Source organism: Sus scrofa, chromosome 3, assembly GCF_000003025.6.
Source record: "Sus scrofa isolate TJ Tabasco breed Duroc chromosome 3, Sscrofa11.1, whole genome shotgun sequence".
NCBI lineage: Eukaryota > Metazoa > Chordata > Mammalia > Artiodactyla > Suidae > Sus > Sus scrofa.
In genome coordinates, this window is record NC_010445.4 from 57142606 (window position 1) to 57154923 (window position 12318).

At 44.0% G+C, this 12318-nt stretch overlaps 1 gene segment (V, D, J or C); it reads right to left on the reverse strand.

The window, feature by feature from the left end:
* Positions 1194 to 1798, reverse strand: LOC110260120. The segment is given in 2 exon segments: positions 1194 to 1540; positions 1737 to 1798. Coding segments are annotated over 2 exon segments (402 nt in total).

The window sequence follows — 12318 nt, forward strand, 5'->3', positions numbered from 1 at the left end:
ACTGTGTGTGTTTCCAACATGTGGCTTTAGTATTTTGAATGTGGCATTACTGGGGAAAAAATGTATCTCTTTAGCTGAAAAAATGGTCCCCTAAAACTCAACTTCTAAACTCTTCTGTAAATCACCTGTCTTCTTGTTAATATGCACACTGTCATTGAGATGTGAGAATGAGCTGGCGACTTCCCATTTCTAATAAGTTTTCAATGATGCACAGGCTGCTGTTGGCTTCTGGAGCCGGCAAGGTGTTTTCATGTTTTGTGGAAATTATTTCATGCTCTGTTGATTTGCTTTGTATGTATTTTCGTTGGCAAGAAAAAGCTGTCATTTCTTTGTCAAATCACTCTCTCTTTTTCAGTGTGCACTGTGGCTGAATGAAGTTTCATGCTGTCATCCCAAACTTGTGGATGAACCTTGGAAGCAAAGTCAAGTGGATTCTGGGACCATCTACAATCTGACAATATCCTGGGTCACAAAAACTAGTTTCTTGCTGGGCTGTGTGCTGCCAACTCCTCATCCTCCCCTTCACTTCTGGAAGCAGATTCCCCACCTCCTCTTCCTCCAGGGTGTCCTGTAGATTTACTCCATGAGGCTCTTCCTGAGATTAGGATTCAGAAGAGGAGGCTTCAATGCTGTCCCTCAGTGACTGGAGCCAGGCCTGTGGACAGAGGTGAGACTGGAGAGTCACCTGATGAAGTGATGCATGCAACTGAGAGCATGAGGACCACATGGCTGGAATTTCTAGACATGCCTGAGGACCCATGAGGCACATGGGCTCTGGCTTCTGGGGAAGCACCTGAACCACCACAACCACCTCCCCACATACATAGTTTCTAGTGTTTGCTTCCCTGAGTTTCATAACATCATGCCTTTGAAAAGTTGTAGTTTAGACTCAGGTACCACTTATTGAAAAACTCCTGCTTGTAAAATATAGAGATAAGTTTCATTTTCTGTATGAACTCTGACTAAAGCTGTAACTCAGACTCCTCAGGTGTCATGATTGCTGATGGTATTAAATCAGGAGAAGCACTGTCATGTTTGTGCTGCTGGGGCTGAGGAGGAGGAAAGACAGCTATGGATCCAAGGAGACCCCCCGCCCCTTCTACCAAAACCTTCCAGTGATGTCCAAAGTATGGCTGCATCTGAGAGAGTCTCCAGCACATGGAGGCACCAAGAGCGGCTGAGGCGGCCCACCCTCATGCATCTACTCCCCTGGGTTTTTTTCTGCTGGCCTGTAACACTGTGGGAAGTGCACTGTATTCTTGCTGACAGTAATAAGTTCCAACATCTTCAGCCTGCAGGCCACTGATGGTGAGGGTGAAATCAGTGCCAGATCCACTGTCCTTGAACTGGGATGGGACTCCACTGTATAAAGTAAATGCATAATAGATCAAGAGTTTATGAGCCTTCCCAGGTTGTTGTTGATACCAGTCTAAATTACTGCTAACACTCTGACTGGCCCGGCAAGTGATGGAGACTGTGTCTCCGAGAGATGCAGCCAGGGAGGCTGGAGACTGGGTCAGCTGGGTGGCACTCCTGGCACCTGAGAGGGGAAGCAAAAAACACACATATTCCTGTTATCAGAGGACTTCCTTGAAGAGCCCAGAGGTACTGAGCACAGTGGCTGAGGGGATGCTCCCATGTCCCAGACACACAGAGACACTAAGGGGTCTGACAGTGAGCAGGGCAGAGGGGCAGGAGTCAGCAGTTGGAGTCATTGTGAGGGTCTCCCTCCTCACCTGGGAGCCAGAGCAGCAGAAGCCCGAGGAGCTGCATGGGGGCCCTCACGTCCATGCTGGGTCCTGAGCACCACTGCCTCCTTCCCAGGGTGGGCCCAGACTCTTAGTAAGTGTCCAGGGTGGTGGGCTGTGCTCTGGGAACATGCAAATCATCAGGGGGAGGGGAGGGCTGGGCACAGCTGCAGGGCTGGCTGGTCTCAGTGACAGCTCAGTGGCTGTGCCCTGGGGACTCAGGTCAGAGCAGGCAGCACACATGTGCTGCAGAAAACACATTTCTCCCTGGAGACCATTGCATGGACTCAGCACACTGTCCTGTGAGAAGAGTATTTGTTTTCCTCTATTCAAGATTCCCCATTGTCTTTCTTGCTCTATCTCCATCTTAGAGCCATAATATCTGTGTTGATGCATTTTAAAAACTGCAGGGAATTTAACAAGCTCCCTGTATTGTGTGTCTGGAGCTATTATTGAAGCTGGAGAACATTCTTCTCTGGCCTGATTCTCTGTTGTCCTTGGTGTGACACATTCTTTGCTCAAAGACAGAACCGGATATCTACAGATTTTTCCTCTGTAGTCCCGCTGGAATGAGGATTGCACATGTGCGAAGAGCCCAGCAGGATTGGGAAAGTTCTTCTGAAAGTCTCACAGGGAAATGCACCCCCCTCAGTGCTCACACAGCCCAAGGGTATCTCTGTTTCCACCAAGCAGAGCAGAAACCCTTTTAACACATGGAACATCATGTCAAATACTCCAAAACCTGTAAATCATTATTGGAGTGAAGTTGTTGATATACTAAATTCTTTTCTGGTCTATCCTAACAGAGCTTTTGAACGCAATAGATTAAATAGTTACAAATGATGAGATAGATAATGTGCATCTTAGCTATGGCACACACCAAATTGAGGGCAATGATTTAAAATAAATGTTGGGGAAAAAAAATGAACGCTCACCAGTGAGTTGTATGTCATCCTGAGTCTATCTAGTGTGCTTATATGTAGAGTGCTGAGAAGAGCAGGTGGAGAGAAAAGTAGAAAGGAGATGAAGAAAGTATTGTTCTCAATGTTCCACTTTTACCACCCAATTGAAAAATGGGCCGAAGACCTAAATAGAAGTTTCTCCAGAGAGTATATACAGATGGCCAATAACACACAGAACTATGCTCAACGGCATTAACCATTGCAGAAATGCAGATCTAAACTTCAATGTGGTACTACCTCATACACATCAGAATGACCATCATTAAGAAATCCTACAAAGAACACATTCTGGAGAGGGTATGTGATTAAAAGAGCCCTCCTACACTGTTGGTGGGAATATAAATTGTTGCAGCCAGTATGGAAAACAAGATGGAGTCTCCTCCACAAACTGAAAATAGAGCTGTCATAGGACCCAGCAATCCCAATCCTGGGCATATACTCACACAAATCTACAATTTGAGAAGATTGTTCCCCACCATGTTCATGCACAGTGAAGACAGTACTTATTGCAGATAGTCTTGTAAAGAGTAGCACTACTTACTACAGCCAAAACATGGACGTAAGCTAGGGGCGCATTGAGAAATGCATGGATAAAGAACATGGTGTGTAGACATATATAATGGAATATCAGCCCCCAAAAGAATGAAATAATGCCATTCATAGCAACGGGCATGGACCTAGAGGATACCATACCACCTGATGTAAGTCAGAAAGAAAAAGACAACTGACAATACTATGACTTATATGTGCAATCTAAAATATGGCAAAAATCAACATGTCCATGAAGAAAAACAGACTCACAGGTAAAGAGAACGGACTTGTGGATGCCATGGGAAAGAAGGGGTATGGGATGGAAGGATTGGAAGTTTGGGATATCAAGGCAAACTCCTTTATACAGAATAGATAAATAACACGTTCCTACTGCATTAACATAGGGAATTCGATCCAATATCTTGTGACAAACCATAATGGAAAACATGTGAAAATATGTATATGTATACCTGAGTTACTTTGCTATACAGAAGCAATTCACACATTGCAAATCAACCAGACTTCGTAAATTAAAAAACTGATGTCCCCATTTTAAAATATTATTCCTGGTCTTGCCTAATCAAAAATCTAGGGTCACCTTAAAACCATGTGGTCAGTGGCTCTATACAAAAGCCTAAGACAAATCACAACTTTCCCAGGTTTTAACCATGGTTCTGATTGCAGCTGTAATCAAATTTCTAGAAGGCTGTGGTGTGGGGAATTCAAGAACTTATCTTCAAAATGAAGACATAATTTGAACTCCTGTTGTGGTATTTGGATTAAGGATCGGGTGTTGCCACGGCTGTGGTGTAGGTATCAGCTGCAGCTTTGATTCAATTCTTGACCAAGGAATGTCTATATGTTGGAAATGTGGACAAAAAAAGGGGGAAAAATGCATAATTTCTCATAGAAAAACACCCACACCAAGTCAACATAAGGAAATATCATTTGGATTCTGAAGGCAGCTTAAACATTTTGGGGTTAGTTATCCAGATTTGTTTATTGATGATGCTGTAAACCTGCTAGTGCTGAGTGAGCTCCAGAACAGGAGGCTCTACACTAAACCCAGCATTTATTGGACCGTATCATCCATCCATACAATGACCCTTAAAGTGCTTGTGCCAGTTAGTGTTGTGCTCCAGAAAGCACCACAGGAGAACCACAGTACAGACTACTAGAGTATTGGAGCAGTGCCATGATCTCTTTGGCAGATAAGAAATCCCCTTTTTCAAGAGGACTCCTGGCTTGCTGCTAAACCCTGGTACAGCTACATGCTGTCTTCAAGTCAGGAAGTGGCTGTGGGACCTGAGCTGCCCTCATTAACTGAATGGGGTTGGATGAATCCACCAGGACATAACTATGTGCACGCACAGAAGCACTCTCTCATTAGGTAGAAGGGGACATATGATTCCCGAGGCGTGTGTATAGATTGTGCCAAATCAAAGGGAACCTAAGCTTGCAGAACTGCTGCCTTTTCCTGATCCTATACCTATACACACATGTGGAGTCTCTTTAGCCCGTTGGGCAGGAAAGAAAATCATCAAAACCTAACTCAGGCAGGATACCCCATCCTCCTTTCAATGTAGATTTTTATAGACCCAAAGCCTACATGAAGAACAGTGAGGAAAGAACATGCGGGAAGAAAATCATCTCAGGGAGCAGGACCTGAAGTTGATGGACTCCAATCCACTTTACCTCACAGAGAGATAATCTGAGCCAGATTTCTTCATTGATTCTAGGTCAATGCTGAACAGTTTGGCCAAAGGATCAGATGATTAGATAAAACAAGGCTGAGAGGTTGGGGATGAAGTATTTCCCAGTAGAGTCTTATAAGTGTATCTCATGTAAGGACATACATTGGAAGGATGTCTGTGTTCTGTGAACATGGTCAGGAACTAACATCTCCTTTGCAGGCAATTCTCAAAAATCAGAGAGAAAGATGGCTGCCTCTTTGGATGTCAGGTAGCCTCTTTCCCAAACACTCCAGTATGTGTGCTCCCTGGGTTCAAACATGAAGTGGCCATCCTGGCAAGGAAGAAGCTCATCCACTTGAACTTCCCCTTACCTAGAGTTCCCTGGCTTTTCCCCTCAAGACATTGCCCAGCAGGGCAAAAGAGCAGAATGATCCTGGTCCCTGAACTGTCACCATGCCTTTAGTGTCTAGGAGAGCCAGGTAGCCCCCTAGTGGGAGCTTTTCTATTTGCATTCCCCTACCAAGAGGGAAGAGCCACTTGTCACTGCAGTGGACTCTGCGTACAACTTAGCTTCCTTGTCTGACATGCTTCCAACTGCCTGTGCTTACAAAATGCTGATTCAGTAGCATGGTATTTCAACAGCCAAGTACAGGCAAGAATCACCTTTTCCCATAAATCCAGTGGCTAGTAGCCACCCACCTGGACAGTGGAAGGTCCTGCTGGTGACTTGGTTACAGTCTAAGTTGGGACTAACAGTCAATTTTTGATACTGTCTGTCTCCTAATTAGAATATATTGCTCCAAGAACCAAAATTATAGAAACTGCAGTAACTTCTATGAATGTTACTCTTGAAAAATGTTGCTCACTGCCCTTGGCACTGGAGCTCTCTGTTTTAAAAGTTTTGGTTCTCAAGGAAGGAATACTTGAGACAGCAGGCACAGTAACAGACCCCCTGAACTAGAAGTTAAAAATGTGAGTTGGCTAGTTTGGGCTACTCTTATTTAACCAACAGACAAATCAGGAGATTACTCTGCCAGCTTGGGTGGTAGTCCTATAACTGGTGGCAAGGAGGAATAGCCCAGGGCTATAGGGATCTCTTGGAAGGCCCTTTAGTGGTCTCATGTACAGTGTCCAATTTAATAGATTACAATAACCCACAGAGTTTAGTATCTCTCCAGGAGTAAGAGATTGGGTTTGCATTCAAGAAAAGACTGTGATCAGAGAAGTTGCTGTTAGAGTTCCCCTTGTGGCACAGTGGTAACAAATCCACCTAGTATTCACGAGGATAGGGATTTGATCCCTGTCCTCGCTCAGTTGTTTGAGAATCCAGCATTGCTGTGGGCTGTGGTGTGAGTTTGCACATGCAGCATGGATCCCACATTGGTGTGGCTGTGGCACAGGCTGGCAGCTGTAGCTCCGATTCAACCCCTAACTTCTATATGCCTTGGGTGAGCCCCTAAAAAGAAGAAAAGAAAAGGAGTTTTTTAGGGAAAAGAAAAGATGAATAGTGGAAAATGAAAGTATTATATGTTAACTGTGGCCTTGGGACAAATTTCAGATCAAGAACTCTTTCAATAACTATGTCTTTAGATAAATATAAATACAATATTGTATATAAATGAGGCTATACGAAAATGATATATCAATTATATACATTCTATAATATAATAGACATCATATATATTTATTTCCCCCTTCCTTTCCCCCTTCTTTTTAAATTAAGTTTTATTTGTAGTGGTCAACCCGATAACTTATTCTTCAAATGTCTTAATATAAGGTATGTGTCTGAACTGCAAAAGAGATAAGCATTCCTTTGTGGAGAAGAGGAAGAACAAGCCATCAGCTTTACAAGGGATCCTTGCCTCATATTAGGCAGCTACACAGTAGTGTTGTGTTTTTAATTGGAAACTTGCATGTGGATGAATGTGTGTTTTGGATGCTGGAGCAGATTTGTCAGCTCAGCCTTACTGCTTTGTCCATCTCCATTCTCCTCCAGGATCCCTTTCCCCATATGGCTCTGGGTTTTGCAACCTAATACAAGTTGCTGTGTCAGATAGGAAAATTGCAAGAGCCAAGCTTCTTGTCATTCCTGAGGTTCATCATGGCTTCTGAGATGGCTCTGAGGCTTCACGTCTGAGGAGATGCCACAGAAATTATGTGCAACAGATTCCCCATGATGGAGGCTTCTCCTGGTTTGGGGAATCTCTAGAAGTACAGTGGTGCAAATCTTCTAGTGCCCTGGACTAAAACCCAACCTATTTCAAAATCCTCTGAGGGTTTTCTTTTCCTGAGAAAAGCACAGAGTCTTCCAATTTGTACATTCCCCATACAACATCAGTAGAGATTCTGCATCTTATGTATGGCCTTATGAGACTAATTGGTTGCTTCTTTCATTCCATTATTTTCCCTCTGATGAGGGCAGGCTTTCAAAATGTAATATGTTTTTCTCCCTCATTCTGATCCCACAGGAGAGCAAGGGTCCTGGACTCCTATGGGATTTTCTAACATGTGGAAATGGCTTTGTAAATTTATAATGTGGAACATATTTAATACTAGAATATTTTCCAATGCATTTTATTTTATTAAACAATACTTGACTTAGTGTCGTGTCAATTTCTGCTATACAATATAGTGATCCAGTCATATATGCATCTACATTCTCTTTCTCATTGAAAAAATTTAATAAATATAGTGCATATTCTTGAACTAGAAGGAATGGATTTGTTCAAAAATTCAAAATAAGTGGACAGGGACATTAATGCACAATAATTAATTACATGATTTTCAGAGTTGTACAAGAAATTGATACATAAATCACAAGCACTACACATCATTTGCTCTGAGACAGTTTAAACTGCAGAATAATCTTGTCAAAAGAAATGCAGAAAGGAAAAAAAAAGAAGAATGAAAAATGAAAACTAAAAACAGAGCAAAGAAGGACAGGAAGAAGGAAGGCAGGAAGGACAGACAAAGAGAGGGAGGAGGGTAGGAGGAAGCACGGGAACTGAGTGTCCAGTGTCTCAATCAAGCAATACTTGTGAAGGGGGCATGTTTGATCGTATCAGGTAGGTAGGCAATGTCTTGCTGTATGTGAGCTCTAAAATCCTGCCTGTGCCCCCAGGACTTGAGACTCCCCTGATTGAGAGGAAGCAGCTGGAAACACAAGACCTCCCTGAACAAGTGAGTGAGTTGGGTTTGTGTTCAGAGACATAAACTTGTAAAAGTCAAGGGCTTTCCCCGAAAGATCATCTCCAGGGTCACGAGGGCATCTGAGTGGCTCTTGACCCACAGGGTGTGTGATTTCAGGGACCTTGACACAAGCCCCAGCACATCAATCAGCCATTTCCTGAACAAAAAGCCAAGCAGCCTCCCCCAGTGCCTGCAGCTTCTAGGCTCAAATGCCTGACCTGCAGCTGGTGGTGACTTTCTTTGCTGGAGTCAAGGACTTGGGGGCTGGAAACTTGGTCATCATGGGGTCCACAGTGGCCCCACAGAGTAAATTTGACCCAAATGTCTCTGGTGTTCTCCAGATGGAACCACGGTCCCCACAGCATCATGAATCGGGCTCCTCCCACTGCAGTGTGGGTGTGGTGCTCTCTTGCCCCTCAAGGCCTCCTTCCTTCAGTGACTCCTCTCCCTGTGGCCACATCCTGGCACTGGGACTGTGCAGCTCCTCCATCAGGAGGTGGAACCTATTTGCCCACCCTTGAATCTGGACTGTGTGTGACAAGCTTTGCAGAGTGGAATATGGAGGGAGGCTGCAGGGTCAGGCCCAGTCATGGACCTCATGCAACCTTGCCTGATTCCTCTTTGAGCCCATTGCCTCTAGAGCATCCATGCTATCCAGTCCTGTCTGGGCCATGTGAAAATTGACTTTCACATGGAAGAGGGGCCAGGTGCCAAAGGTCATCCTCTTCAAGAGCAACTGACAGTGAGGTGACACCTGAGGGAGGAAAGCCAGGTGAGCAGAGCCACGTGATACCTCCTGACAGAACATTTCTCCTGGACATTTCCTTTACAAACAACAGCACATTCACCTCCAGCTCCACTGTGGGAAACCCAGATCCCTTCACTCCAGCTCCATCTTGGAAGGGAATGACCTCCCTCAAGGGTCACCCTTCATCTGGATCCATCATTTGCCCTGAGGTCTACATTATGAAGGTGAGGAAAAAACAGCCATTTCCTTAGAAATTCAAATGGAAAAGGCAGAAAACAAAATTTCTACAAATTGTTTGATGATGCCTAGAGTTATCATGGATCAGCGTTCTTAACAGAGCTCCACACACACCCCCTATTCACGCTCTCTTTCATTTGTGTCGATACATTTATATGAGTGTGAAATATAGATAGAATTATGTAAATTTGGACATGGGTGTATCTGGATATGCACATGTAAGGATATGCATCACATAATATAGCAAATATATCAGGATTATTGGATATAAATCTCTTTTTAAGAAGTTTCCAAAAATGAGCTGTTTTCACCTCAATACGTTTTAATTTTATATACTTAAGGTTTGGATAGTTCAGTATGAATGGATTGCTAAATAGTCATATTTATTCCACAAGTTTTAATAAAATTCATCTATCTATACATGTTGACATGTAAACAGTGATTTAAACAACAGTTGCAAAATAGTGGTTTGTAAAAAACCCCTTGAAAACTTTGTGGCTCTCAACACAAAACATTTACATTCATATTTACAAGAGCTAATGTTAAGAAGGATGTGGCTGATCTAGGCAGGTCTCAGGCGGGTGCTTCTAAGCTGGTCTGCAGTCTGTGGGTGGGGTTTGCTCAGGGCCAAGACTTAGGAAGCAGTGGACATACCTTGCACTCACAGAAATCTCTAGGTCAAGCTGCACCAGAAATTTAAGTCTAAACATCTACACCACAGATGCATGCAGTTTCAATTGGTCCTTTTTTTTGATAATTCCTCAAGTCTTTAGCTACATTTACCCATTTAAGTTTCAAGGCGTTTGATCATGGCACTCACATGGAGTTCTACTCTCTGATATTTGCCACCATATTGCTCTCAATCTTAATTTTGCGTTAATTATACAGAAGCAACTGAAAGAATTATCAGCAATATATTATTAAGCAGTAGGAAGACTGAAGGTTGGAACTTTTAGGATTTGAGCAGCATCTCAGTGACCGCAAAAAGCACATAGTTTCTTCCTGATTTCTGATTCACCACCTTCACCAGCTTGGCTTTTTAGTCTCAGGATTAATGCCTCATGGTGTCAGGAGGGCTGCGGCAGCTCTGAGCATCGTGGCCTCCCAGGACTGGGTCAGGAAGGAATGCAAGGGGAAGCTGTCCACCTGCCCTTTTGTGTGAGGATTCAAAGTCCTTCTCAGAAGCCCTGCTCACACCCCTCATTACTCTCACATCCCCCTGCCTGGGCTGACCCCAGGGGCTCCCCTAATCCCTGCTCCTCCTGGGCCTGATGGGACTCCCCTTTGCTCACCACGCTCAGCAGGCAGAGGTGGGGATCTAGAGACCCAAGGGGAAAGGGAGGCCTGCTGTGGACATGGCCAAGAACTTCTGCCTCATTTTGAAGTTCACTGTGTGTTGAAGTGAGAGACTGCAAAGTCACCTTTACAAGATAGGTTGGAATGTACTAGGGGAGTTCCCCTTGTGGCTCAGGGGATGCAGAAACTGACATAGTCTCTGTGAGGATGTGGGTTGGATCCCTGACCTAGATCAAGGGGTTAAGGATCTGCATTGCCACAAGGTGTGTCATAGGCTGTAGGTAAGGCTTGGATCCGGCATTGATGTGACTGTGGTGCAGGCTGGTAGCTGAAGCTGAGATTCCACCCCTAGCCTGGGAACTTCCATATGCCATAGGTAGGTCTGGAAAAAGGAAAAATAATAAATAGGTAAATTGTAAAAATTAAATACATGTATTCACACTCACATACAGAGCAGGGCCACAGGAGGCAAATGGAGTCATATTTCTAATTTTCTAGTTGACCTTGTCAGGTTCAGCAGTTTGTGGATACATGGCCTGTGCTTCCAAGGCCAGGATAGTCTGACTTGTGCTGCTCCAGAGCTGCTGGGCTTTAACTAGGGCCATGGAAGGAGGAGCCACTCTCCTGACCTGAGGGACCAAAGTCCCTGTGTGGGGTGACTGTCAGGGGCAAGGAAGGATACTATTGACACCACATGGTGCTGAACCCCCCTGAGAGCCCAGGGGCCAGGGTGACAGCCAGAGTGGCCAGCACCTTGGAGCTCGTTGTGGGCTCTGTGGCTGTTCCCAGGGCTTCTCCCCTAATCCTGAGTGATCTTGACCCTGCTTGAGTCTACAGAGAGGGGTCAGCAACTGTCCCCACCCCAGAGTCTACTCTCAGCCAGACTGGGTTCTGGCTAGAAGGAAAGGGGGTAGCAGTTAAATAAATGAGCCAGTTATATAAAATACAAATCACTTATATGCTACACATAAACAGGATATGTACATTTAAAATACTAAAGTAAATACGTCTATTATAGGAAACATGTTTACCCAACCTAGATAACCATATATTAAGTTACATGTGATGCCTATGTGAATAAATATAATTTCACTATGAATATACTGTATGAATTTCATATTGTTTCATATGCATGAAGCTTTAGAACCAGTGATGCGAGGATACAGCTGTTACTTTCTCAGTATTTCTAAGAGCAGGCCTGTAACATTTGTTTATTGTGGTGTTCATCTGCCATCTCATGGCAGTTTTATGACATAATAACATAGAATTTTTGATGCAGGTTCCACCTGAGACTAGGCTGAGTGACATGCTCAGTGGGACATATAAAGTGAGTCCTGCAGGTTGAAATAAAAGGAATCTAGGCAGGATCTCAAGATCCCATAAGAAACAAAAATCTTGACTAAAGGTCAATGCATGAATAATTATAAAAAAGCTCTTATTTTTTGGAGTTCTCATTGTGGCTCATCGGTTAATGAACCCAACTAGGAACGATGAGGTTGCAGGTTTGATCCCTGGCCTTGCTCAGCGGGGTTAAGGATCCAGCATTGCCGTGAGCTATGGTGTAGGCTGCAGACAAGACTTGGATCCCACATTGCTGTGGCTCTGGTGTAGGCTGGTGGCTAAGCTCCAATTAGACCCCTGGCCTGGGAACCTCCATATGCTGCGGGAGCGACCCTCAAAAAAAGACAAAAAAAAAAGCTCTTATTTTTATAAGATTGATTTGTAAATTCGCTTTTATTTTCTCTATATTTAAAAGACAAATACATAAAAAGCAACTTGTAGTCTACAGGCTCCAATGATGTGCAAAACTGACCAGTGATATCAACAGCAGGAAGGTGGAGGAGAAGCTATATAGAGACAGAATTTGGCATGCTTTTGTAGCTAATTTGTCACTGTCCCCTGTCGATGGACTG